The 27,356-nt window shown below is 46.9% G+C and overlaps 1 protein-coding gene across 5 annotated transcripts in view; it reads right to left on the bottom strand.

Moving 5' to 3' along the window:
- The window catches only part of Arnt2 (aryl hydrocarbon receptor nuclear translocator 2), a 142,580-nt gene that overhangs the window by 40,579 nt on the left and 74,645 nt on the right, over positions 1–27,356 (bottom strand). For all 5 annotated transcript variants that reach the window (XM_038313596.1, XM_038313597.1, XM_038313598.1 and 2 more), the window contains 3 exons: positions 17,357–17,459; positions 11,375–11,440; positions 10,971–11,056 (listed from right to left, as the gene is read on the bottom strand). In XM_038313596.1, coding sequence (XP_038169524.1) covers positions 10,971–11,056; positions 11,375–11,440; positions 17,357–17,459 — 255 coding nt within the window. The remainder of the gene's footprint in view (positions 1–10,970; positions 11,057–11,374; positions 11,441–17,356; positions 17,460–27,356) is intronic.

Genomic DNA, 27,356 nt, shown 5'->3' on the forward strand with positions numbered 1-27,356 from the left:
ATCTTCCTGCCTCTCCCTGGAGCCTCCTGGTCACTCACAAAGACCTTCGGGAAAGTTATCTATGGCCGAGCACGCAGGGTTGGCAGCCACATTTGTTGGAGATAATCATCAGAGTTCATTAGGTGAGCCTTGCGACTTGCTCTCCATTTGTGGTGGTACAGATATCCATATTTAGGACGATGGTGACAAGATTCTCTTTGGATATTAGAGACAGAGGCAGTCTGTTGGGGGCTTTCAACGAACCCCTTGAAGAACAAAACTGGCTTCAGGAAAGGATTCTTCAAGGAAAATGGCCATTGGGCTTGGTACCAATACAGTCGGAAGGAAGATGGACTGTGTGTGGCTTGATGGCTATTAGTAATGGGCTTTAGCTCTGGGGTCACCAGGGGCATCCTGACTCAAGAATCCTGACTCTGCTGTTGATGGCACAAGCTTGTGGCCCTCTGGAGTTCAGGCAACAATGTTTTGCACTTATTATGAGATATAGGTGTGAGTACCCTGATTCTACAGTGCCTCTATAGGTGTTTGGTGGGGGACCAGACAGGAAGCATCAGCACTGTACGCGACACAGAGACTCGATTTACCAGTGTCCTCTTTCCATCTGTTGTGATGGACACCAGGACCAAAGGCAACCTAGGGAGAAAAGGGTTGACCTGGACTGCAAGTCACAATCCATCATCAGGGGAAACCGAGGCAGGAACCTAGAGTAAGGAACAGAAATGGAGGCCCTGAAGGAATGCTGCCTATTGGCCTGCTCCCTATGGCTTATTTCTAATGCCACTAGGACCACCTCAGCTATGCCGCCCTCAGCACTGACATAGGAGGTATGGTCATCCTGGGGCTGAGCTAGCGCTCCCTGTGCTGATCTCTGCCTAGATGCAGGGCTCAACGATGATTCAGAAGGACTGGAGACCATCCTTCCTCAGGACAGAAGGCGTGCTGGCCCGCGATGCTGCCCCAGGCTCTCCGGTTGTGACATCCTCTAGGTACAAGCACCAGGTAGGGGCCTGGCCCTCTGCTGCAGAGGAGGGAGAAGCCTGTTCTTAGTCTTTGGAGCTCACCAGCCGATGGGGAAAACAGATTCAGCACCTTCCAATGCCATGTGCTTAACGGTGTCACAGGGAACGGAACAAGGCCTGGAGGAGGGCCACAGGGCCACCGCTGGGTGCCAGAGTGAGTGGAGAAGAGTCAAGAGGGAGTGCTTCCTGGCAGGAACTGCAAAGTGGTTTTTAATAGAAACAGACTAATTCCAGCTATTCTAACAGGTTTTAGCGATTCCCTAATCAGCCTCACAAGCTCATTTCACCCCATATTAAATTACCTCACCCTCCTTGGATAGCCTCTTCCCTCCTGTCAGCCAGGAATAAATCTGGAGACTATAAACAATGCAAATGAGATGGAACTGGAAACTGCTGTTGGAAGGGAAGGTCCGCACGGGGCGCACGGGCCAAGGAGGCTTCTTCATTCCTCACCAAAGATTACAGGAACCCAGGGCAGAGGCGTGCAAAGTGGGGCTGTTTTGCAGTCTCTCTGGAAAGAGGCTGTCCTTGGCCTTCACCTCCTCCTATGAATTAAGACATACTTTTTATGTTCCACAAAAACAAAAGGCAGAAGGGGGACAACTGTCTTCTGGCTATAAGCGATTCAGGGCACTTGCTCACGCACGGCAGGCCGCCAATGCCTTCCCTGAGGAACATTTGTAAATTTTAGGGGAAAAAAATTACTTTTGCAAAAACACATTTGGGAAGCAGTCTCAATAAAGATAAAGAGATTTCATCACCGTAGGCTTCTCAGAGGCTGCACCACTGGCCAGGAGAAAAATGCAGAATGTGAAGTTTCCCAGTGGATTGCATGGAATCCTTTTGTTGTGGTCTAGGGACTTTTATCTTGGTAGGCATTTTGAAAAGAATGTTGGCCTGCAGGTGTTTTGTATTTCAGGAATCTTGCTTGGTAATCCTCAAAGCCGATTGATTTTCGAGTTGGCAAAGTGAAGCCTCGGTGGTACTGGTGCTTTTGAACCTACCTGTCCCTCCCAAATTACAATAAAAGGTGCCAAGGCCTGATGTGGGATCTGCAGTGTATCTCAGAGCCAGAAACTGGGAAAAATTTGCAAGGGTAGAGTTGTTTTGGGGATGCTTGGATCAGGCCAGGTGGGCTTGAGGAAGGATACAACATAGCCTTCATCCCTGTAAATGCCTCAAGATTGAAAGGAAGGTTTTCATCAGAGCAGTTAAAGCTCAGAATAAGCTCTGCTTGAGATAAGGCCAGAACAGGGGCAAGTCCCAGGGAAGAGTCAGAGACTCCTTGGAAACTGCATGGCTGAAGATTTCCAAGATTCTCACTGGGGTTATTTGTGACTTGTAACCTGCCACTCCAGACACAGCCCTGGAAACAGGCAAGTGAAACTTGGTTCAGGTGTTCTGAAGACTGCCACGAGGCCAAACATCCCTCTTCTGTCCTTGTCTGTCAAGGACCCTCAAGTCTTTCCAGAACCTTTGCAATGGATGATAGAACAACTCTCAGCTGTCAGAATGGACCACCGCATAGCAACTCGTCCATGGTGAGGCACATGGAAATCAGAAGTGTGGGGGAAAGAGGACATTAAGGGAAGGAACCAGAGCAAATAGTTCCAGTTGCTTTATAAAAGAGATGGAAAAAAAACCATCTAAAGCCAATCCTCCCGGGATCTGGAGGAGGTGATGGCTGTAGGCAGACAAGACTGAGTTTCGATGAAAAGCGCACTTGTCACATTACAAAAGCTAAAAAAGGAAATGGTAGCCATGAATAGAAGATCAGATCAAGAAATTCTAAAGAAATGAATATGAGGAACAAAATTGTAAGTGGGGACCAAAGTCGACCCAGGAAATGAGTGTGGGACTTGAGGCATGAACAGAGCACCCGGGAACACAGGGGCGACTCTGGAGCCAGCAGAGAGAGCAACACACGTCGAATTGGTCTAGTTATTAAAATGAACCTCACTGGAGTATCTGAACAAAAATTTGAGTTCAAGGACTTTGGGAAATGGTCTATATGTGTTCTAACGGGGGAAGGGAGATTCTGAAAGGAAAACCAAGGCAGACTCAGCCATCTGTGTGTCGGAAGGTAGAAGCTAACTGCTAAAGATGCTGGGGAAATGTCCCCATGGACACCTTCTGACCTCAAGAACTCTTTTTGCACAGGACAGTGGGAAAATTCTCAAGTGGGAAGGATTCAGGAGTGTGGTGCCTGCTCACTCTTCCAGATGCAAATTATTTGGAGTCTCATCTTGGCATGGTGGAACGGGTCAAGTAATGTCAGAGTTCTGGTGTAGGGAAACAGGATAGACCAAGGAGATCTGCTTAGTACCCGGCCAACTGCACATAACATGCAAGGGGTAGAAAGGGAGATGACAGAGGGTAGGTGAGGCTTTGATAGACAACAGATTTGAGAGAGGAATAGATGAGAGAGATGACGGCCAATAGATTTGATAGATAGGCTGTGACATGAATGATAGGTGACAGGTGACTTTTTAAAAAAATATTTATTTACTTATTATGTATACAGTGTTCTGCCAGAATGCCAGAAGAGGGCACTAGATCTCATTATAGATGGTTGCGAGCTACCATGTGGTTGCTGAGAATTGAACTCAGAACCTTTGGAAGAACAGCCAGTGCTCCTAACCTCTGAGCCATCTCTCCAGCCCCAGTAGATGACAATTTTTAAAATGTATTTTACTCTTTGAGAATTTCACACATGTAGACAATGTATTTTGATTTTATTCACCCCCAACTCCTCTTGAACTCCCCTCCCATATTCCCTTTATGTCTTTTTTATCTTTCTTTTTATATTAAATTTTTCCTTTTGAGATAGGACCTCACTGTATGACTCTGGCTGGCCTAGAACTCACTGGAATTAAAGGTGTGTGCCACCACGCCCAGCCTCTTTCGTTTTAAAAATAACCCATCACTGAGTCTAATTAGCGTTGCCAACATGCACCTGAACGTGTAGCTACATAGATAGCAGTTTGGATAAATGATAGAAGATGGATGATTGACAGATTTAAGACAGATCTGATAGGTGACATGATAAATAGATAACAGCACATAAATAAGTACTGCAATATAACAATGACCAAATAGTTGACGTTCAAATTCTAGTCAAGATTGCAATGTGATCTGTGCGCAATTTTTGGAGTAAGGGAAGCCAGCCAAGTAATGATAATGTAATGATGACGTAGGCACACAGACTCTGCAGTCAGACCTCCTGAGGGCAGGATGTAGCTTTCTCACCTGCCTCACATGGACCTTGCCCACTGCCACCCCTGCCCCATGTAACCTGCTTTGTCCTAGCTCCCTCGCGTGTCCCTGCCTTCGTTCAGCTTCATTTTCTCCTGGGGTGAGAGACACGAGCAACAGTCTTCACTCTGCCTTCAAGCAAGTTCTACGTAGTTCACAGAACATCCTTCACAACCCGACACACGGAAAGCAGGGAAGGGTCCAAGCTTTCAGGGTCAGCATTCCATCCCCACGATCTGATGTTACTCCCTGGTGCCCCAACCACAACCCCGGCCACAGCATCCCTGTCCTTCAGGGAATAGGGTGATCACAAAAGTGAATGTACCAAGATGCCTAACTGACTACACAGCCTGCCCTTACTCCTTTACTAGCCATGGGTGCTAGGCTCACTGCTTCACATTGCTGTCTTTAGGTGTCCAGAAAGGAGGAAATAACCGTACCTGCACCTCGCCATGGTTCTTATGAAAATTAAATACATAAAGCAGGGCTTTTTTTGCTGAGCCAACTCTTGGCAGTCTCTTCCCAGTGAAGGGAGCTACTATTGAAAAACCTGCTCTGCAGTGGGAGCTCAGAAAACATTTATGGAAGGAACAAGAAGAGTCACTTCCTCCTGTCTGAGAATGAAAAGCCAGAAGACTGTGACCGTCATTCTCCATCTCAGAAGCTAACATGGTGTCTTTGACGTCTAGAGAGATCCTGAGCATGTCTCATATGGATAAGGTAGGATGGCTGTGGGCTGGGGAGCATAGGGGTACAGCCACTGCCTGTGATTTAGTGGCCTCAAATCCAACACACAACTTTTGGAGACTCTCACATGGTAGAAAAATAAACAGAGCACTCAACAAGCAAACTGCCAGAAGCCCAGAGCTGTTGGAGATGAGCTCATGGCGGGGCCGAGCTGTCGGGTGAAGTATGAGCACTGGCCTGACCCCAGAGGCTTCTGGCCAGAACTGCAAAATAACCTCAAGCCTGTGGCATGCTGTGGCCACAGCTTACTGAAAGTCAGCAATGAAGTGAGAAAAAGACACCCACCTCATCCATGAGGAAAGTGTTTAGTGCCAACACAAGCTCTTTCCAGCTCTGGATTGTCCCAGGGGTAAGTCATCAACTCTGGGGTCAAACTCCCTAACCTGGGTCAGATCTCGGCTCTCTTGGGCAGCCATTCTGCTAGGTAACCAGGCATTCTACATGGACTAGGCCGTAAGCCATGCCTCCACTTTAGAAATGACCCTGCTTGACGATGAGCCCTCTATGAAAAGCAAGGAGCTGGGTGGTGACAATGGGAGAAAATAAGTCACACTTCTGGAAATTTAGTGTCCTTTAGACTCTGAGCACACCCCCAATGTATAAAACGTACCCTGCTTTGAGTGGTTTGTGACAAACTAAACAACCACATGATGGGAACGATGGGAAAAAGGAACTCAGTGCCTGCTAGTCCAACTCCAAATACTGGACCAGTACAGTGTAAAATGTTGTTAGGCTCATCAGGAAAGCTACTATATAACAGAAAGGGCTTCTGGAATATACCAGAATCTACTTTGAGGTTTGTATAGCATGGGCAGAAGGAAGAAGAAAGATTCACGATTGTACAGTTAACCAACTGTACAATAACAGGCCCAAGTGCACGTGTTATGAGTGGCTGTCAAGAACTCTGTCCAAACAGCTCTGGTTTGCACTGCAAAGTCCATCCTGGCTGCTAACCTTTTCTGGAGGCTGGGTTCTGATATTTATAGTGACTTTAGCTTGCCATCATAAATCTTTTCTGTAACTTAGTCATTGGTAATGATTGCAGAGTTTGAGCATGTGAGCAAGCAGAGCCAGTATTGTAGCTAATAGTCCTTACCGGGAGCTGTTTGATAATCTAGTACCCCAGTTCCATGACCTTAAGAAGGGGTAAAAGAGTCATGACTTCAATTTAGCCACTAACCTACACCTCACAACTGTCTCTAAGTGTCTTAAGAGAGCTCCATAGCACTGAATTCCATAAACTTAGAAATTCCTTCAATTCCTCTAGAGTCATGATTTCTCTTTTCTTAAAAACAAGAGCCCTTCTTTTTTTCACTATACACTCCCCCATTCCCCCATTCCCTCCCCCATCCACCCACCCACTCCCCCATTCACCCACTCCCTCCCCCATCCACCCACCCATCCATCCACTCAACCTGATTTCAAGAATATAACGTTTGCTCTCTGAATGATGTATGGGGATGAGAACAGGAACACACATATGCCCTTGGGTCTTGCAGGACGCCAACAGTAAGGTAGAATTAGTGTTTTATGTGTGAAGAATGCAGCCATTAATCAAGAATCAGTATCGACAGCCATGGAACAAGGCAGCAGGGGCAGCTAGGTCCCCTGTAGGCGTGCGTGAGTCATGATACAGGAAGATGACCTTCTTCTCCGGAACCTCTGTCTTCACAGATGCGCCCAGGAGAAGAACAGACCAAGAAGGCAGATAATGACACGCTTCAACTTCACTGTAAACCACACGATCTGATCATCTTGGATACCTCCTCTGAAATTTCAGATTGACGTCTCAAAACATCATTTTCTCTGGTTATTAAAGTCAGGTTAAACTTTGGGGAAATACAGACATGAACAGAGAAGAAAAAGCTCCGACAATCCAAACACAGAAATAAGCGATTAATATTCCAGTGTTAACATATACCTATCTTTTATTCATTTTTAATTTAAGAATCAAGATGTATATGTCTTATAACCATTTAAAAACAATTATTCATAGTTTATTTTGTTCTTGGATATCCTTGAATATCTCATGTTCTCACTGGTGTCTGTCCACTGTGCTGGTGTGTATAGATTCCACAGAATTTTAGCCAATTCTCTGCCAGTGACAATCAGATCCATTGGGCGCTTTCACAATTGCTAAATTGTGCTAAAGCACACAATCTACAGACATTTCTAGTCAATTTTTAGAGTAAATTCCCATGAATCTGAGCGCCGGATCATAAATCGCACACTGTCAAATGTTTGACACATAGCAGCGCTCCGTTCTTCTGCTCAAGCATTGCACTAATTTGCATTCCTACTGGCTCTGTAGACAGCACCTTTTCTTTCCCAACACTGGGCATCATTTGCCTTTTCCCTCTTTGGTCCATTAAGAGGTTAAGAGAAAACGGTATCCAATTGTTTTAAAGTGCAGTTCTGGTTAACCATGAAAACTGTTTTTTTCCATAGCTTAATGTGTCTATCTTGCATTTTTAATGCCCGTTCATGCCCTTGGCTTGCTTCTCGCTTCTGTAACTTTCCTCTTTTGCTCCTAGTTGTGTCTTCTGGAACTATCCTGAGACTAATTCCTCCTTCAATATGACACCCCCTCAAATACTTGAAGACAGCAATCATGTCTCATTTTCTCTAAGTGGAACACCCTGGCTCCTTCAGCCATTCCTTAAGTGGCACTTTCAAGGACCAGTATTTAAGATGAAGAATGAGTCCTCCTGCCCTCACACAAGCGAACCGCAACAGTTCTGAGACCCATGCAGCTCCAGGGGAACTCATCCTCTGGATGCCACTGTCTCCTGCTCCTTGGGCCACAGCCTCTTTTCTCACAGAGGCTGCGAGAGTTTTACCATACTAATGACATTAGTCATGTGAAACCATGGGTGTGGAACCCCTCAAAAGGGGCAGAAAAGCAGAGTATTGAGCACAGAACCAGAAGAGGAATTTGCCTGGTATAGTAAGCGTGATGAACTAACTTAAAGCAGAGAAAGATTCAGTAGGAATCAAGGCATTCATAGGATGAGCTACTGATGAAGCCTGGGTATGGGCATTCTTCAGGGCAACTCTCCTAACCTCAGTTGGCTTAGGGGCTCTTCAAACCCCAAGGATTACTGTCTTATAACACACTTGCCTATCACTTCTATACACATGGTCTCCCCATTTATCTGAGGACCCCTAGAAGAATGGACCTGGGGTGTAGCCCTGAAAGACCGGCAAGACAATGGCCACTCACAGGTTACCATACTTACTGGATAATGGAGACACTGCTGCCTGGCTCCCTCTCAGCACCACAACCGTTTGCTCTTATTTCCTTCTCCTGGAACAGTCTCCTACTACAAACCTACTTTCTCAAGCACTATCTGATGCTCCTAGGAACAGCAGCAGAAGGGATCAGCCATGCCATTTACGAAAGGTCTCCTCGTGCTATTATTGCACTGCTCTTTGCTAATTCTTCCGCTGCTGGGAACTCTTTGTATTCCCGGGGTCTAGCTGGTTCTGTAGCACTGTCAGAACCGAGGGAGCAGATCTCCTAAACTGAGAGCTAGAGGCCTTTTCAATCCCTGTTCTTGGGTCTGGTGCAGGCCTTTGGCAAACAGCATATTGACAGTTTAATAAATTACACTTCCCATGTTTCAAAGATATCTTTTAGGGCACAGAAAAGATGGTACAGCAATGAAGAGCTTTGGCTGTTCATCTAGAGGATCTTCATTGGATTCCCAACATGGTGGCTCACACCATCTGTAACTCCAGTCCCTGGGGATCTACCTCTTGCAGGCACAGCCTGTACATGGTGTACACACACACACACACACACACACACACACACACACACAAAAAAAAAAAAAAAAAAACCCAGCCATACACATTAGGAAAAAATGTTACTAAAATTTTATGAGTTAGAAACTTGAAACCCCAAATTCATATGTTGATGGTATTCGGAAATGGGGCCTCTTGGAGGAATGAGAGTTAATTCAGATCCTATAGTGACCTCATGATGATGTTAGTGGCTCCTTAAGAAATAGAGGCTGTGTGTGCTGGAACACTCTAATCCCAGTACTTGTGAGGCAGAAGCAGGTGGATCTCTGTGAGTTCAAGATCAGCCTGGTTTACATCATGAGTTCCAAGCCAGCCAGGAAGCATAGTAAGACCATGTCTCAAAAAATAAAAGAAGAGAGACCTAAGCTCATAGGTTCCAGGTGTCACTTTTCTCCCCAGATGACATCCTCTGTCACACAGCTAGAAGACCCTTGCCAAATGCAACCCCTCATCCCAGAAGTCTCCACCCTTATAACTGTAAGAAATTTCTTTTCATTGAAAATTACCCAGTCTGTAATATTTTGTGGTAGCAATCCAATAAAGCCCAAGATAATGCTTTAAGGAAAAAAATCCTTTTAACTGACAGGTTGTGCATATATACATATACATGTATATACATACACACACACACGTGTGTGTGAATACATGTGTATACATACACAAAAAGTCAGTGTGGAGTGTTTAGATTGTAGAGTTTTGAATTGCAGGTGCGCAGACTCTGCCAATTCCATATTACTCTTGCGATCGTTCTAATTATGCCTGGCAGGGCAAACACTCAGAAAATAGTTACTACTGTTACAATCATGCGTGCATTTCAGAACTCTGGAAAGGTGCTGATGATATTCACAGACATAAAAAAACCCTCATCCTTTGAAAAACCTTAAACAGTACAGAGAAATTATCTTACTTCCAGACAACCTATGGTACTGCTGAAAATCAACATGCCAGATCAGAGGTACAATCTGCTGGGCAACAGGCAGCAAAGCGTCACTCTCCCTGTGAAGCAGGCACTCTCCCTGTGTCAGACAGTCAGCGAAGGAAGGGCCCCTGTAGACGCCTGCACTGGTCAGAAAGGTCCCTTGTATAATCCCCTCCAAGACAAAAGTCCAGTTCAGAGTGAGCATAATCCCCAGCTCCCTGCCCAGTAGAGCCAGTGCTACAATATCAAGTTCAACCCCCTTTTATCCTATAGTTCTTTGTTTTCATTTGCTTGCCAATGGCCAACGTGCTGTTTTGATTTATGCCAAGCGCTAGGCTGGCTATTGACCTATCTTCTTTCACTGTATTAGGGCCACAGTCTTTGTGTCCTTTTCTTTGTGGAATTTCTATGCCACACAGCAATGCTCTGGTGATTTAGTATTCCCTGTACGGATACATGAAATTTTGTTCATCAATCTACCACTTCGTGTATATTCGGGTTGTTTTTAACACTTTGTCCATTGTGAATAAATATTTGTGTTCGAATTCCTTTTGTAGACCTAGGTCTTCAATTCTCTTGGGTTGATATCTAGGAGTCAAATTGTGAAGTCATATAGTAACTGCATGCTTAACATTTTGAGCCTGCTTTTCCAAGCAGCTATGCTATTTTACATTTCCCACCAGCAAGGTAGGATGGTTTCGTTTCTCCTTTTCCTGGCCAATGCTTATTATAATCTGTCATCTCTCAATGACTTTGATGTGTGCATCTGTGGGAGCATGCTGAAACTCCCATTTCAAATCTCCACACTATCTTTGCAGAGGTTGATGGTGCAAAGGCTCCACCAATTCCACTTTTTGGAAACCTATTTCAGATAGTGGCGCTTTCTCTAGTAAAAATGACATTCTAACCACAAAGAAAATGGCAATACACTCTTGTTTTTTTTTTGCCAAGAATACTCTTTGGGTTTTGTTTGTTTGTTTGTTTGCTTGCTTGCTTTTTGAGACAGGGTTTCTTTATGTAGTATTCCTGGATGTCCTGGAACTCCCTTTGTAGACCAGGCTGTCCTTGAACTCACTGAGATCTGCCTGCCTCTGCCTCCCAAGTGCTGGGATTAAAGGTGTGTGCCCCATCACCACCTGGCCTCAAGAATACTCCTAAGCCAGTACAACAGTTGAAGATGAAGGCATCTGCCTTCTCAGAAATCTATCAGGAGTTCTGCTCACCTGCTGGCGGCCAAGCCTTGATGTAACCTGTGCAGTGGACCACGGCATACTGGGCTTCTCCTTCTTTCACAGGGCCAAGGCCATTCCTGAGAAAGGACACACATGAGGCTGTCTTCATGATATGGGAACAAGGCTGGCGACCCCTTGGGTATCTAAGCTACCTGCTCCCCTGCTCCCTTGTTTCCTTTATGGTTTTAAATCTCGATTTCCCACCATCCTGACCTGAAAGTCACACATAAAATCCACCCAACTCCTGGTTCTCATCCCAGACACTGCCACCCTGACACGTGCCCTCCTGGGCCTCTACTTTCTGTCCCTCTTCAAGCTGAACTATTCCCCAGTGTGGGGCCATCATGGCATCTACTAGCATAGTCCCTGAGTGCATCACAGAAAGGGATGCCCACCTGAACCTTTTCCGCATGGTGGTTATTCTGTTCAAAGGCAGGTGGTCCAGGGGAGCATTTCCACACCTAAGAGTCAACACATTATTATTAGGACCAGTGAGGCTGCAGTAAATACACAAAACTTACGGTGCTTCTAAGACAGACAAGGGGAACGCACCTCACCCAGAAGCATTAGGCAAGTGTTAAGCTCTTTAAAACTCACTGTTAGTGTAAGCCCATTGTGTGTGTTCAAACGTGTGCAGGTGCAATGTGTGTGTGAGTAGAAGCGCATGTTCTATCTTTTTCTTTGGAGATAATGTTGCTCACTGGTCTGCAGCTTGCCACGTGAGGCTGGTTGGTGGCTGGGCCTCCAGGTTTTGCATCTCTGATGCCAGGATTACTAAAGCGTGTCACCACACCCGGTTCTTTTCACATGGACCCTGGAGGTCAAACCCAGGTCTTGTAAGGCAAGGATCTGACTAAGTCATATTGGCAGCACATATGATGAGTTCTTTTAATTTGTAAACAATCTTTCTGACATTCACTTCCTTATCAACAAAGATGTTGAGGTGCGGGGGAAGGGGCAATTAAAGATGGGGGGGCATGCACGGCCATTGACCTTCTTGCATCTGTGACTATCTTGAGCAAAAGGAATATTAATCAAACAGCCAGCGAGAGAACCCTTACGTGAACACCGGCTGCTCTGAACTCTTCATAGACACCTTGTAAAAACTACTCTTGAAGGTGTAGCCCAAACCAGAGCTATCTGAAATAGTTTCTTCCTGGAATTTTAAACTGTTAGAAGCCTGGATGAACTCAAGTTAATCCTACAACGATTTCCACCTAAGCCAGGAGGGGAGCAGAAGGCTAGAACTAGAGGGGTAAGTGTGTGATGGGAGCAAACACTAGCGTGAATTTGCATGCACGGATTGCTGTGAAGCTGCCTCTTCAGCTCACTTTGTGTCCCCCATCTGGGGAACGCTCTGCTGTGCTTCCTCTCCTGCTATGACAATCAAGCCCAGTGAGAAGATTTTTCTGGAGCAATCTTTTCTTAATTAACTTTTTTGTTGTTGTTGTTGTCTTAATCACTTTTTTATTATTAGAGCTTGAGCTGGTAACACAGAAAACAGAAGTAGCAGAGAGAGCAGAGAAAGGGTGAAGGCAGAGGCGGGAGTGCAGCAGGGCCGGTCCTAGCTAAGCCACCAGCAGGCTGAACTGCGTGGAGCAGGATGGCCAGCTGCTTGACAGCAGACGGCAAGAAGCCTGCGGAGTCAAAGAGAAACCGTAGGCCTTGTTGTTGGGAGAATTCTATAGTAGTCAAGCTTTTAGGGTCAAGAGTCTCAGCATCGCCTGCCTGGGAGCTGTAACACCGGCTATTATCACAGCTGAAGAATATGATACCTCAATAGCCTGGAGACTGTAATGCCAGCTGTAGTCAGGAGCTGAGGACTCTCAATATCTTTGACCAGCACACGAGCCTTCGCCCTTGCAGGGCTAAGGATCCTTTTACCCAAGACCTGCACAGAACCCATAACACGAACAGATGCCTCCCGCTGCTGCTCCTGCCTGCCACCATCCACTGCTGGCAAACGCCAAGTGATACAAAAGTTACCCAGGACCAGGACCTTGTAAAATTCCTCCCCTACTTTCACTTTCTGTTGCCCCTCACGCTGAAGGGTAACCCTGCTATCAAGCAGGTGGTTCTCAAAACTGAAGGGTAACCTTGCTATCAAGCAGGTGGTTCTCAACCGCTGTGTGTTTACTCAGAAGTCCCATGGCTAATCCATGGCTAATGTCCTTCCAAAGGACAGACGTGGGCTCGCCTGCTTTTGACTTGTAGTTGCCCTATAAGGGAAATTTGGCCAGTGTTTCACGTGCACGAGAAACATCACAGTCCATCTCGGCGCTAGAGAGTTGCAGGAACACTAACGGAGAAGACCAGCCATCCTTGGCCCCACGGATCATTTCAGTGGAACCTGGGGGCTTTGTAGAAAGTGGGAGGGTGATGATGGCAGTAGTGTCTGTGCAAGCCCGAGCAGAAACACCAACTCAAAACAGATGCTGACAGCTGCTGAACAGAAGCATCTTCCCAGGCTTGAGCATCATACTGTGGATGCCCCTCCCGGACCAGGGCTGGCTCTAGGAACAACCACACAGCTGGAAGCCTGCTGATTGCAAAGGCGAGGGGAGAGTGAAGACAAGGAATCCATAGGCAAAGAATCAGGTCCACCTGGGGGTCCCTCTATGGGACCCAGGGGATGAAGCACTCTCCACAATGGCAGGACCTCCCTGATCACTTCTCAGTGACTCTCTCAGCATCCCCAGGTATCAGGATCTGGCCACCACTTGGCAGGCCCACTTGCTAAGTGCATTTCCATTTCCCAACTACATGACAAGCGCTAGCCTGGATGTCATCATTTGCAACATGCAAAAAAAAAAAAAAAAAAAAAAAAAAAAAGAAAAGAAAAAAAAAAGAAAACGAAAGAGTCCAATTATGTTCTGAGACCTTGGAGAGCTGCCAGCACCGGAGCAGTTTCCATAACAGGATCAGTCTGTGACATTGCCATCCAGAGATGCCAACAGGGCCCTCTGCACCTTCTGGTAGCCTGGGCCCAGTGTCCCAAGGAAACTGTGCTGCTTTGTTGATGATGTCATGCTCTAGGCAGAACAAACTGCTGCACATCTTTCAAGTCAGTCCAGGTAGCACAGGTTCCTAACTCTGATGGGCAGCTCTGAGTACATTCTCTGGAGGCATGCCTGGGCTTGGAAAGACGGGCTAATCTGGGTAGTGGCAGTGGTGCTATTGCGGCTAATGGAAATGCTGTGCTATGCCTCCGATTAATTAAGAGTTCATGTCAGCTGCATTCACTATCCGTCCCCAAGCTAGGATAAGAGGACCCCGCTGTGACGTTAGCTGAGAATATTTTGTTTCTGGCTGGATGCTGTGCACAATGTCCAGCTCACTGGCGACATCAAGCAGGCAGCGGGTGAGACTCCAGCCTAAGGCAGAGAGACCATTTGCACATTGTCACTCTAGCGCCTTCCTGGCACCTTGTCAGGGCTTTCTGGAAGAGGCCCAGCATTCAGCCTGGAGAGCAGCAGATGCAGAGAAACCACATCTCTCACCAGACCCCTAAAGTGATGTCTTGTAAAAGAGTAGGCCCACATAGGCGTAAGGAGCAGGAGAATTTGGTGATAGGACTTGTAGGTTTGTACATTTCTCTCTCTCTCTCTCTCTCTCTCTCTCTCTCTCTCTCTCTCTCTCTCTCTCTCTCTCTCTGTGTGTGTGTGTGTGTGTGTGTGTGTGTGCATGTATACAGGCACATGTGTTCAGATATATGCAAATGTCTGTATGGAGGCCAGAGGACAACCTTAACTGTTCTTCCTTAAATGGCATGCACTTCTTTTTCTGAGACACGGTCTCTCACCTAGGATTTGCCCAGTAGGCAGCAAGACCCAGGAGTCTGCCTGTCTCCACCTCCCCATCACTGGGATTACAAGTGCACACACCACCATGCTTGACTTTTTTTTTTTTTTAATAACAGAGCTATCTTTCCAGGCATAAGAAATAGATTTTGTTAAAACATACACTAATCTAAAAGATGACGTTGAACCAGGAAAGATAAATATTCATTATAAAGCATTTTCTCCTTGAAATGTTATAGTACCCACAAGATGTACAAGTGTTAAGTCACTTCTGGCAGCAGACAGCCATGACATTAGCCAACGGCTCTGCTGTGCTTGGTCTGGGATGGGCAGCTCAATCACAGAGTATAAAGGGAAGGAGAGAAGGCTGATGGTGCAGGCAATGCTGTGCTGAACCAAGATGGGTGCAGAATTCCACACTGGTCAGGAGAGGTATCTGAAGGCAGTCCTGGGGGAAATGCATCTCAGGGCGGGCTGGGCGGAAGACACAGAGTCTGTTCTGTTTGCCTGCCTTTAGCTTCAGCTTCCGCTTCTCACTCTGAGGCGTCGCCTTGGAGCCTCAAACCTTGCATTTGGGACTCAGTAGTGGCATTTCGGATACTTCCTTAGCTCTCTCTGTTTCGCTCTTGCCTGCCTGGATGCTCAACTGAGCTTTCCAGCATTGAGGGAGCAGGGCCCCATGCGCTGTCCTCTGATAACCTCGCTCCATTGCCTTCAGGTGACTTTTCTCTCAGCTCGGCTGCCATCTCAGCATTAATCCCTGAGCCCATCTTCAGTTGTTCCTCTGGGTTCTAGAGTTATACACCCGACTGGCCCCTCATCTTTTTCCATTTTAGCTGTCTGGTTGGCACCTCAGTCTAAAAAAGAATGACTACTTCCCTTCATGCTAAAGGAGTTTCCAGCCATTTTTTCCTATCATAGTAATGACACCCCATTACTCCAACAGGGCAAGACATAGCATAGCTTCATATCTGACCTCTCTCATTATTTTATACCCTATATGTGGCTGGCTGCATGACCTATTACATATCTGCAAGTATATTGCATATCTCATCCCCTATTATCACCTTAACGATACAAAAAGCTTCCTTGACATCTTTTCCCTCCTTGCCCCCACCTTCTTTCTCTCTCATTCCCTTTCAGATTTTGCTGGTGGTGAGGAATCCTGGGCCCAGTCTTCCATGAATTCAAGCAATAAATATATACAAAACATTCTATTGAAAGTCAAGGAGGTGCAAAAAGTTTTTAACTCATCTGGGCAAAGGTAGCTCAAGTTTGTAATCCCAGCCCTCAGGAGTCTGAGACATAAGGATCAAGGGTGGATGCTAGTCTGGACTACATAAGTGGCCACCTCTCTCTCTCTCTCTCTCTCTCTCTCTCTCTCTCTATATATATATATATATATATATATATATCTCAAAATATATATATATATCAAGGAGGCATAAACCACAGCCTCTGTCCTTATGATGATGGAACTGAATCATGAAACCAAACCATTTACATTTTAAATACAAACCAATGGGGCTTGGAATGTGACTCAGTCGGTAGAGTATTTGTCTAGCATAAAGAAAGTTCTGGAACTCCAATGCCATATAAACCAGGCATGGAGGCCCACCTCGTCTCAGCATTTAGGAAGTGAACACAGGAAGATCAGAACTTCAACGTCACCTGCAGCTATGTGAGTTTGATGCCAGCCTGTGACACACGAGACTCTGCCTCAAAAACACAAAACAAAATCAAAACAAACCAACAAAATGTCTAACAATAATAATTGGGGACCAGTTTAAGAGGTGTGAGTCGCTACAGGAAACACAAGAATAAGCACGGGGGCCGGGCGGTGGTGGCGCACGCCTTTAATCCCAGCACTCGGGAGGCAGAGGCAGGCGGATCTCTGAGTTCGAGGCCACCCTGGTCTACAAGAGCTAGCTCCAGGACAGGCTCTAGAAACTACAGGGAAACCCTGTCTCGAAAAACCAAAAAAAAAAAAAAAAAAATAAGCATGGGATCAGCGGCTTCAATACAAATCATATTGAGGAATACAGAATCTGGAGAGGCAAGATGTGTGGATGGCCTCGGAGGACAGTCAGGAAAAGAAATTAAGCTATCACAGTGGGCCAGGGTTATTAGAATGTGCAGCATTAAGGAGGCAGAAGTGGGAGAATCAGGATTTCCAAGCCAGCTTGCACTGCATTGAGAAATCCCCCAAAGCCAAGGGCTGAAGAATAGCTCAGTGGCAGAGCACTTGCCTGGAGGACACAAGTCCCGGGTTTGAACCTCAGCATGGTCTCCCCGCACCACCCCCAATAAAGAACAAGAATGCACTGGTGTGGTGGTGCACACTTTCAATCCTAGCACCTGGGAGGCAGAAGCAGGAGGATCTTCGAGAGTTAGAGGCCAGCCTGGTCTGCAGAGCAAATTCCAGCTTTGACTAGGAATCCATAAAAGAAAAAAGAACAAGGAAGAGAGAGAAAAGAAAAACGCAGCACACACAGGTATGCAAAGAGGATGGGTGGGAGAGCACGGGGTCGAGCGAATGCCCCCACCCCCTGCTTTGGTCTCTGCCAACCCACAAACCTCATCCTGCAGATAAAGGAGCGGCGCGAGCCCATGCACATGCGCATTGACGACTGCTGTCCCTCCTTCTTCACCGTCCCTGTCTTCAGGTCCAAGATGCGGCCTGCAGGAGAGGGAAGCAGAGTAGGGCGTGAGCCTCTTGCGGAGATTAAGGTTGGGCAGCGAGGGGGCCAATTTGCCAAAGCTCTGCCACACCGGGACAGGCTGGGCAACAGACTGTTTTCCTGGCATCCCCAGTGTTCACGGAGAGTTGGAATCCACACGGTTCACAAGGCCTTGTTTTCCCCGGTGCCGGTGCCGTCTCTACTTGTCATCTGTATTGTTGGGTTCCTGAGCCTCAAAAGCCAGTGCAGTCTGGCCACCTCCTCCCAGCCCCATGAAAACAGCCTTTGCCAAGGTCACGGAAAACTTCCCCACTGCTGAATCCAAAACACATCTTTCCTTTATTTGATCTGGCTGCTTTGCTGAAGTCTGCAAACTATACATGGCTCTCTTAAAAAAAGAAAACAAAACAAAACCTCACCAAGCTAGGCATGGGGAAACACATCTTTAATGCCAGAACTCAGAAGGCAGAGGCAAGGAGGGATCTTGAATGTTCAAGGGCAGCCTGGTTTATATAGTGAGTGCCCGGGTAAGTTAGGGGTGTGTAGGGAGATTGTCTTGTTTTAACAATCGAACAGCCCTCCCAACCCAGACTTTTCACTCCTTTCTGGCATCTCTACTCTTTCCCCATGAGTCCCTTCTTTCTCTAGGGACTCCAGCTCTTCCATCTTTTCTTGTCCTCCTGCACACACACCCCTTAGGCAGTTTATTCATGCCAAGGTCTTAGATGTCACCTCTGGATACCGGTGACCTAGCGTCTTCTCCCACGGCAGCCTGGTCAAGTCCTCTGCTGGTGGAGCTATGCCTCTGGCTTTAGAGGAAGACATATTGCTGGAATCTCCACGTACGTCTCAGACACCGACGAGATCTGTTCTAGCCCTTGAGCCCTTCCCATTCAGCCAGTCCCGATGTCTCCATTCCCTGCTGTCTACAGCCTCCGGGATATAAACCAGGTCACAATGCTTTCATCATGGAGAAGAGAGCAAATGGAAACCTTCAGTGACCCAGAAGGTCCTATCTCTTCAGCTGCAGGTGGATTGTTCTATCATGGTCTATAAGTTGGTCTCCTCCCAGTGGGGCACCCCTACAACCTGCCGTTACCCTACAGCTCCATGGATACCACCCAGTCCATGACACAGGGAAATCTCCATGCCAATTCTAAAATATAGGCCTTGGCCTGTTTCCTCTTTGTCCCTCTCTTCAACATGAACCTGATAATATTCTTGCCCTGGAATACCAAGATTTTCCCATTTGTGGGGGAGCCTCCACTTCCCCATCCCTTACCCTCTCTTGGTGCTGGGCCTTGGAACTTCTTGTTCCCATTTCCCTCGAGAGATCTCTAGTGACATTGTCCTACTGCCTCCTGCATACTGGTGACATCATGACGCCCATCTCCAGAGGTCAAAGACACTCTCCAGAGACTCTGAGTCTCTCTTAAAATGGGATTAGTTTTGGGCTTCCCATTCTGGCCTGAAGTTCTGGAAAGATTCCTTGAGGTAAATCAGTGTTACAAGTCTGCATGAGTAGCCTCAACGGTCCATGTCTTAAACACTTGTTCCCCCTGAATGGCATCACTGAATATGAAAACAGTGAACTTTCTAAAGGTGGGGCCTAGCGGATGGTCCTTAGGTCACTGAGGGTGTGCCTCTGAAGATCGTAGGACCATGATCTCTTCTTGTGTGACCTAGCTGATGAGTTAGGCAGCTTTGCTCTGCAGAACAACCCTGCCTCTGTCATCCACACCCCATTAGAGGTCCAAACTACCATTCTCCGACTGGAACCTCCAACACCACGAGTCAAAGCAAAGATTTTATCTTCACTAATTATGCCAGGTATTTTATCATAGTAGTGGGAAGCTGGGTAACACTTTGGGGCAAAATCTCCACCCTCAGTATCTGGCTTCTGCTGCCATCTTGTCACTGTGGCCTGCATTCAGTAAGAGCTCTGCTGAGTGGGTCTAGCAAGAATTCCCTACACCCTAATGTTTACTCTTAGTAATTCCCCACCCAATGAGTCCTCGCCCTTTCTCAGGTTCTACATTTCTGCTTTTCTCTGCTGGACTCAGAATTCAGTACTCCCTCTTCCCCGCAGAACACCACTGCTGTTCTTACATCACAATCAGAGTCTTTCTCAGCATACTTGATAAGCACCAGGAAGCCAGACCCCTCTTGGAGGCTTCACGGTGTCCAGCTGTCTATCTGGCATTACAGGTGCAAACAAATGCACCTTCCAAAGCTGCCCTTTCCCCATGGCCTTCGTCCCTACGACTCAGTTGCTCAAACCTTCCATGGACGAGCATGGACTGGAGAGATGGCTCAGGGGGAGAGAATACCTGCTGTGCAAGCGTGAGAACCCAAATCCAGACCTGAGCGCCCATGTACAATAGCTGGGCATGACTATATGTTGGTAATCCCAGGGGTATTAGGAGATGGAGACAGACTGTTGGGCCTTGATGGCTGTCAGCCTAAACCAAGGTTCAACGAGGAAGAAGTCAAGCAGAATAATAGACAGTCAACATGGTAGTCTTAAACTGCCATACCTTTTCTTGGCAATCTCTCATGCTCCCCACCAATGGTCTCCAAAATCGACATCCCAAACCCCAGTATGAAAGTATATAATCTGGCCTCCGCTCATCACATGACCCTCCTTGGCTCTGCCCAGGACCTGGTTACCTGGTGCAGTTCACTGCTCCCCAGTGGGCTCATGGCCCTGAGCAGCTCTTCTCCTAGACAAACTCCAAGAATTACATCACTACACCAGCTCGTTACCTTGGGGATCACACTCACTCAGCACTAATTCCCTGACCTAAGTACAGGAAAGGCCGTTACTACTGGGGTGTGAGAGAGCATGGACCCAAAGGGAAAGCAATGGAGTGGGACAGAAAAAAAACTTTCAAACAGAGATAAACGCTAGTGAAGGACACGGGTCTAGCCTGTGAGGCCCCTCCTTTGGGGTCACTTACGCGAGTCCCTCTCATTAGAAAGAGAAGGGAGTTGAGGACTATCCTTCCCCAGTTCGGGCCTGCTGAGCTAACGGAGGAAGGAGACGGAGGAGGAGGAGGAGAAGGTGCAGCACCGGAAGTCACCTCCCTGGACTGCATTCCTGTGGCAAGCTGAGCTTTCCTGAGCTGGCTCTCTGGTACTTATTAGGATCCTTTGGCAAATATGACTCTGAACTGGGCCTGATCAGCTTGCCCTCCTCACCCTTGTTATAATCTGGGTCACGGCAGCCTTCTCTGCAGACGTGGAGCACAGCTCTGTAAGTGCATGCTCTCCACGGACGCCAGAATCGCCGTCTTATCCGCCACTGAGGGACAGCGCTGAGCAAGGTGCGCACACAGACTTCAGCTCCCTCTGGAGAGGGACACTGGGTTTGAAAGCCCGGAGACTTTGCAGAGCCGACCTGGGGCTCTGCTGACTGCACTGTCTGCTACTCTGGTTTTGACACCTGTCTGTCTCGTTCACAGAGAGCATCTTTTACAGCCATCTCAGTGTGAACCATCACTCGCTTTATCATCAACCAAATGGCAAAAGGGTTCAGCTGGGAGGCAGGAGGCAGGCGGGTCTGTCGAATTCCAAAGTGCTCTGAAAATAAATCCCAGCTGCGAAGCCCGCTCGTGCTGCAACATGAGGAAATGAGCAAACACATCTCCACGAGCTGCCGTGGGGACCCCGAGAGACGGCCGCCCCACCGTTTGTTTCTCCACGTGCTTCTTGGGTTTCCTCGGGCCCAGTGAGCCCCCACTCCAGGCTCCTCAGGAATGCGAGCATGCTCGACTGTCTGATAGGTGTGTCCCTGAGAGGGTGTGTGATCTGGATCTGCCAAACGGAGCAGTGGAAATGCGTGAGGACAGGTGGCCGTCCCTGGCACTGTGCCCTGCATCCTGATGCGAGATGAATGCAGCTCTGCTCACAGGCCCTGGGGCACGGGCTGGATCCCCATGGAACTTCAGGAGGAATGAGCATAGAGACCATGCTAATGTTTAACTCCTTCCAACCCACAAAGCCTTGGGGCTGGCTGGTTTGGATGTACTAGGCGAATCCCAAGAGATGCTTGGCAGCAGTCAGTGGAGGCCAATGCTGACCTCTTCCAATACGCCTTCTCTACCCCATCCTCCTCACTGACAAGACGACTTGTTTTCTTGAAGTTCTGGGGACTGAACCCAGAAAAGCACTCCACTGCTGGGCAACACCCCCAGTCCAAGGTGGGAGGATGCGTTCTTCCTCACACTGGTGTCTCTGGCTCGTCCCACCTTTTGCCTTCCATCCTGTTCTCACTGACTGAACCTCCTACTCATTTCCTAGCTTCTTCATACTTGGTCCATGCCCTCTTCTCTCCTTCCCATAGGGCCTCCCAGTGCCCTCTAAAGCCTTGCCCTGAAACAAGCGGTCTTGTGAATAGTCAGTCTTTCACAGAGATTTCCTCAGCCAATGTCTCAGTAAGAACCAGGCTGACCTCTTGCTTTCTAAGCAGTAGTCCCAGGAACAGAATGCTCTCTCTCTCTCTCTCTCTCTCTCTCTCTCTCTCTCTCTCTCTCTCTCTCTCTCTCTCTCTCTCTCTCTCTCTCGCTCTCTCTCTCTCTCTCTCTCTCTCTCTCTCTCTCTCTCTCTCTCTCTCTCTGTTTCCTTTGTTTTAGAGATGCTGGGGACAGAGTCCAGGATTTAGCATGTGCTCGGCAAGCATTCCGCGATGGAGCCATATCCTAAACCATCCCTCATACTTCAGAACCTGGCCAATCCCCCTCTTTCTTTCTTTCTCCTCACTTCAAGACCAGCCGTCATACCTTGGGGTCTCAGAGTCCATATGTCAACCCCCTCCATTTGGAGTCTTCTGGTCTCCCCCAGGAGGTCCCTCCCTTGCCATGACACCTGTTGTTTCTTATGTGAAATTTTCTCAGTATCATCACTGGGCCACAGTTTTGTAGCCTCTTACCCACTCTCAATCTGGTTCTCCTGGGTTATGATTTGAATGTGAAATGTTCTTCACAGGCTTTTGTGTTTGAACCCTTGCTCCCCAGCCGACAGTGCTGTTTGGGAATGTTACGAAATCTTTGGGACACGGGGCCTAGGCCACTGGAGGCCAGGTCTTGAGGGTTATAGCCTGGCCCTGCCTCAGGTCTGACTCTCAGCTGGTCTGGCCATTATATAAGAAGCTAGGCTACATGCTTCTATGAACATGAACCCCGCCAGGACTTGTCCTCTGTGATGGACTCAAACGGTGAACTAACATAAGCACCTCCTCCACGACACGCTTCTGTCACAGAGATGAGTAAAGTAACCGATGCACGCCAGTTCCCTGTTCTTTGAACTCTGAGCATCTAGTCCTACGGGCACCCATTTCCCGGTACGGACACGAGGATCTTCTCTGTGGCCCTGGCACCCAGTCAGCTAAGCCAGGACGGCTCAAGTCAGGCAACAGCTGACTTTACCACAAGGGCCCCAAGCACTTTCCAATACATCTGGAAACGGCTATCTTCCTGGATCTGTTATGCAGAGAGCTGGCAGTGAGTGAGAACACTGGAGTGTGCTCTTTCTAAAGCAACAGGGCAGAAGGGTCCAAGACACAGCTGTTCCACATGGCAGGCAGCTCTGGGAGTTTGAACAGGACACTTACTTTCTGAGCCTCAGTTTCTCTGGCTGGAAAATAGGGTCATCTATCCCCACTTTATAGGGTTATGTGAAGAAGATGAAAGGGGTCTACTAGGGAGCTGTATTGCAAAGTGCTAGAAGGTTCTAGGCAACAATCTGTGAGCCCAGAGAGGACAACAGCCTCATGGGCCAGAAAGTCACAACAGGATGCGTCTCCCAAGGCCTCTGGAGTGGTCCAGCCCCTGCCCCTGGCTTCTCTGGGAGACAGGACATCAAGCCAGCCTCAGAATGTGAAGAGCTTGGCCTCAGGCTGAGAGCTATATAAACTTGGTCTAGCATTTTTCTCCTGAGACGCTTTTCTCTTCTGTAAGTAACATGATCACTGGAGAAAAATGCCCCCACCTACACACACCCATACCCATATATACACACACCCATCAAGTAAGATCCCACACAATTTTCTACAGAGAAAAAACACACTTGCCATGTAGGCATACTTGCTGTCAATCTTTTTCTCTACATACTTGCTCTTTATTTTAATTTGCTGAGCTCTCATGGGTACATTTTCCCACTTCATGTCAGTTAGCATAAACTAATAAAAGATTTTATAACAAATCTCATTTTCATGGTTTTATAATACGATTTTACATGGAGAATTTACTGTTGAACATTTAAGCTGTTCCCAAGTTTTCCACATGGTAAGGCTGCTGAGGTAAATATCTATGTGCACATGCATGTTTTCATGTTGCTCAATATGCATGCACACATACACATATACACATACATATTCTTGTGTATATGTACATGTGTGAATGTATTTGCATGTGTGTACATGTGTGCATGGGCATATGTCTGTATATCTGTGTGTATATCTATATGTGTTCATGTGTGTATATGTATGTGTACTTGTATCTCTGTGTATATATATGTGTGCATTGGCATATGCATATGTGTATATCTATGTATATATGCATGTGTTTGTATATATGTACACATGTGAACATACATATGTGTTTACATAATGTTATGCACATATCTACACATGTGCATGTGTTTGCATATGAAATACACGTACAAATGTACATATTCCTATGTATATGTTTCATTACACTAACCTCAATCATCCCAAACCTCCAAAGATCGTGCTGAGTTTCATTCTCAATGCTTCAGTGTTCAGTTTGCGTTCTATGGCTGTGAAGAGACACCATGACCATGGCAACTCTTATAAAGGAAAACATTTAACTGGGACTGGCCTATGGTTTAGAAGTCCACTATCATTATGGTGGGAAGCACAGGGGTATACAGGCTGACATCATGCTGGAGAGGTAGCTTAGAATTCTACATCCAGATCCTCAGGTGACATGGGGTCTGGCTTGAACATTTGAAACACCAAAGTCCATCCCCAGTGACACACTTCCCTTTAATAAGGGCACACCTACAATGAGGCCACACCCCCTAATAGTGCTACTCCCTATGAGACCATGAGCCCCATTTTCATTCAAACTGCCACACCCATGAAACGGAGCTAAAAATGATACCCATCCACTTTAAAGTTTTGAACTAGACTTTTCTTCAGACAGTTGAAAAGCGGGAAATGCTCGAGAACTGGGGTAGCTGAAATCTGGCCCACCATCTGCTTTTGTTAATAAAGTTTTAATGAAAAACATGCCTGCCCACTCACTTGTTTCTGATCCATGGCTACAAGCAAACTACAATGACCAAGTTGAGTGATCATGGCAGAGACTACATAGTCTGCAAAGATATCCATCACCTGACCCTTGACTGAGAGACATTTTAAAGACTCCAGAGCAGAGGGCCTTTTCCTGGGAGCATGTTCCTCTTCCATAACATTTTTGGTAAGCTGGCTTTTAAATTTTATTTTTCTTAGTAGTGACTTTTTGAAAAAGAAGAATCAGAAGTTTGTCTTGGATAAGATTACAAAAGAAGACTCTGTGCACATAAAAATGCTCCCCGGGCTACAAGAGAAATACAAATATAAATTGGAAATATTTCATCAAAAGAACCTTGAGAAAACCAGAAACATCTTATCGTGGTTTTAAAAGGAAAACCAAGATAGCAAGGGAGAAAAACAAGAAAAAAAATGTGTGACAAAACAAAGTAAAGCCCTACAACAGGACGATATTGATGTGGTTCCAAAAATGTGTGGCCTCCCTGAAATGGGGACCCTGGGGTTGAAGATGCCTTCGTTGGTGTTTCAGTGACAATGTGTTCCTTTTCTCAAAAGGTTGACCCCCACCATCCTAGCAGCTGTACACACAGGACAAAACACCCTGACCCAGCAGAGAAATTCAAGCTGTGTGCAATTAGTCTGGGAGAGCACAGAGAACAGGGCCCTCTACCCCTAAAGGTGAGTTTTAAGGCTCTGGATTGCTTTAACAAAAATGCCTGTCTTGGGCAGGGTCATTTGTAAGCAGTCAACTTTATGACTCATAGTTCTAGAGGCTGAGAAGTTCAAAAGCAAGGCAGTGGCAGATTTGGTGTCTGATGAAGGCCTGTTCTTCATAGATGCCATCTTACCACTGCATCTCTGTGAGGAGAAAGAGGTAAGCAGGTTCCTATAAATTTCTCTCATCAGAGCCTTGGGGTCCGTCCCTCAAATATCCCCCACAGGCCCATGTTTTGAATACTTATTCTGAAACTGACCCTGTTGGGGAAGGTCTGGAACCTCTAGGCCATGGAGCTTCACTGGGGGGAAGTGGTACCCAGTCCCCAGTCCTGCATGGCTCTGTCGTCTGTCTACAGTGAGATTAAGCAGTTGTCTCTGACACACAGTCCTGATGCCACTGATATTCAGCTGATGGACCAGGCCAGCATGGACTAAACTTTCTGAAATTCTAACATGAAGCGAACACTTCCTTGAGTTGTTTCTGTTGAGTATTCTGATCGCGGTGACACAGAAACAGCTGACAGTTACTAACCCCATCAGGTCCTCAGCCACCTACAGGCCCTATCTCAATGCTCACAGAGAGGGTAAGTTTCAACACGGGGACTAGGGAGACCACAACATTCAGATCACACACATTCCTCATATTTCATAGTGCATGGCAGCTGTTTGGGGTGATGTGTCGATCAGTTCTCTAGTTCTAGCCAAACCAAGTTTCTTCTCCAAGGCAAAGGCAGAGAGCATGGGATGGGCAGCAAAGCTGTGTGGAGACAGCTATCCTGTCTACCAGGCACTGCAAAGCTTCTTTAGAACGCTGCCCAGGCTCAGTTTCGTCTATTAAGAACACGGAACAAGGAGTTGCCATTTCTTACGAGAGCTCGCCACCCTGACCACAGAGGCTGATGCAAGCTGGGCTCACTTCTGTCAATACCTAAGCACCTTGCCCATCTTCCGTCACAGTGACTGGTTCTAAGACTGCTATTCTAAGCAGGCCAGTCAGAGTCCTCCTTAGACAAAATGTAAGCTATTCCATCTCTTTTACTTTGGGGGTCTGAGCATGATGCTTGCAGTAGCAATGCCTCATGGGAAAACTGGGTTTACAACATCAAAAGAGCAGTGAAAATGTAGAATGTGAAAGGGGGCGTGTTCTCGTTGGAGCAAAGGAGGTGGGGGTGGGATCTGAAGTTTAAAAAGCCTGCGCCAAGCCTAATGTGGTGACTTGAATGACAATGGCCTCCTCAGGCTCATAGGGAGAGGCACTATTAGGAGGTGTTGGAGGAAGTGTGTCACTGGGGGTTGGCTTTGAGGTTTCAAAGGCTCAAGTCGGGCCCAGTGTCATTTTCTCTTCCTGTTGCCTGAGGATCTGGATGTAGAACTCTTCAGTTACCTCTCCAGCATCATGTCTTCCCAAGTGCCTCCATGCTTCCTACTATTATGGTCATGGACTAAGCCTCGGAACTGTAAGCCACCCAAATTAAATGTTTTCTATTTATCTATTTATTTATGGTGTATCTTCACAGCAATAGAAACCCTAATACACCCAGTATCTACCTATCATCTATCTATCAATCTGTCTGTCTGTCTATCTATCTCCCTGCTGTCTATGGATCAGGACATAAAGCTTTTCAACCACTCCTTCAGCACCATGCCTATCTGCTTCCTGCCATGATAATGACGGACTAACCCTCTGAAACTGTAAGCAAGTGCCCAATTAAATGATTTCTTTTATAGTTACCTAGGTCATGCTGTCTCTTCACAGCAAGAGAACAGGGAGTAAGTCAGTGGCCTTTAACAGAAAAGAACTAGAGAATTAACCACAGTCTACACAAGGCCAAATATCTACACATGTAATTTTGTGTGATCTGTATAATAAACATAGAAAGTAGTTCAGAGTGCTCTTCCTGGG

This window comes from Arvicola amphibius, chromosome 12 (assembly GCF_903992535.2).
Source record: "Arvicola amphibius chromosome 12, mArvAmp1.2, whole genome shotgun sequence".
Classification (NCBI taxonomy): Eukaryota; Metazoa; Chordata; class Mammalia; order Rodentia; family Cricetidae; genus Arvicola; species Arvicola amphibius.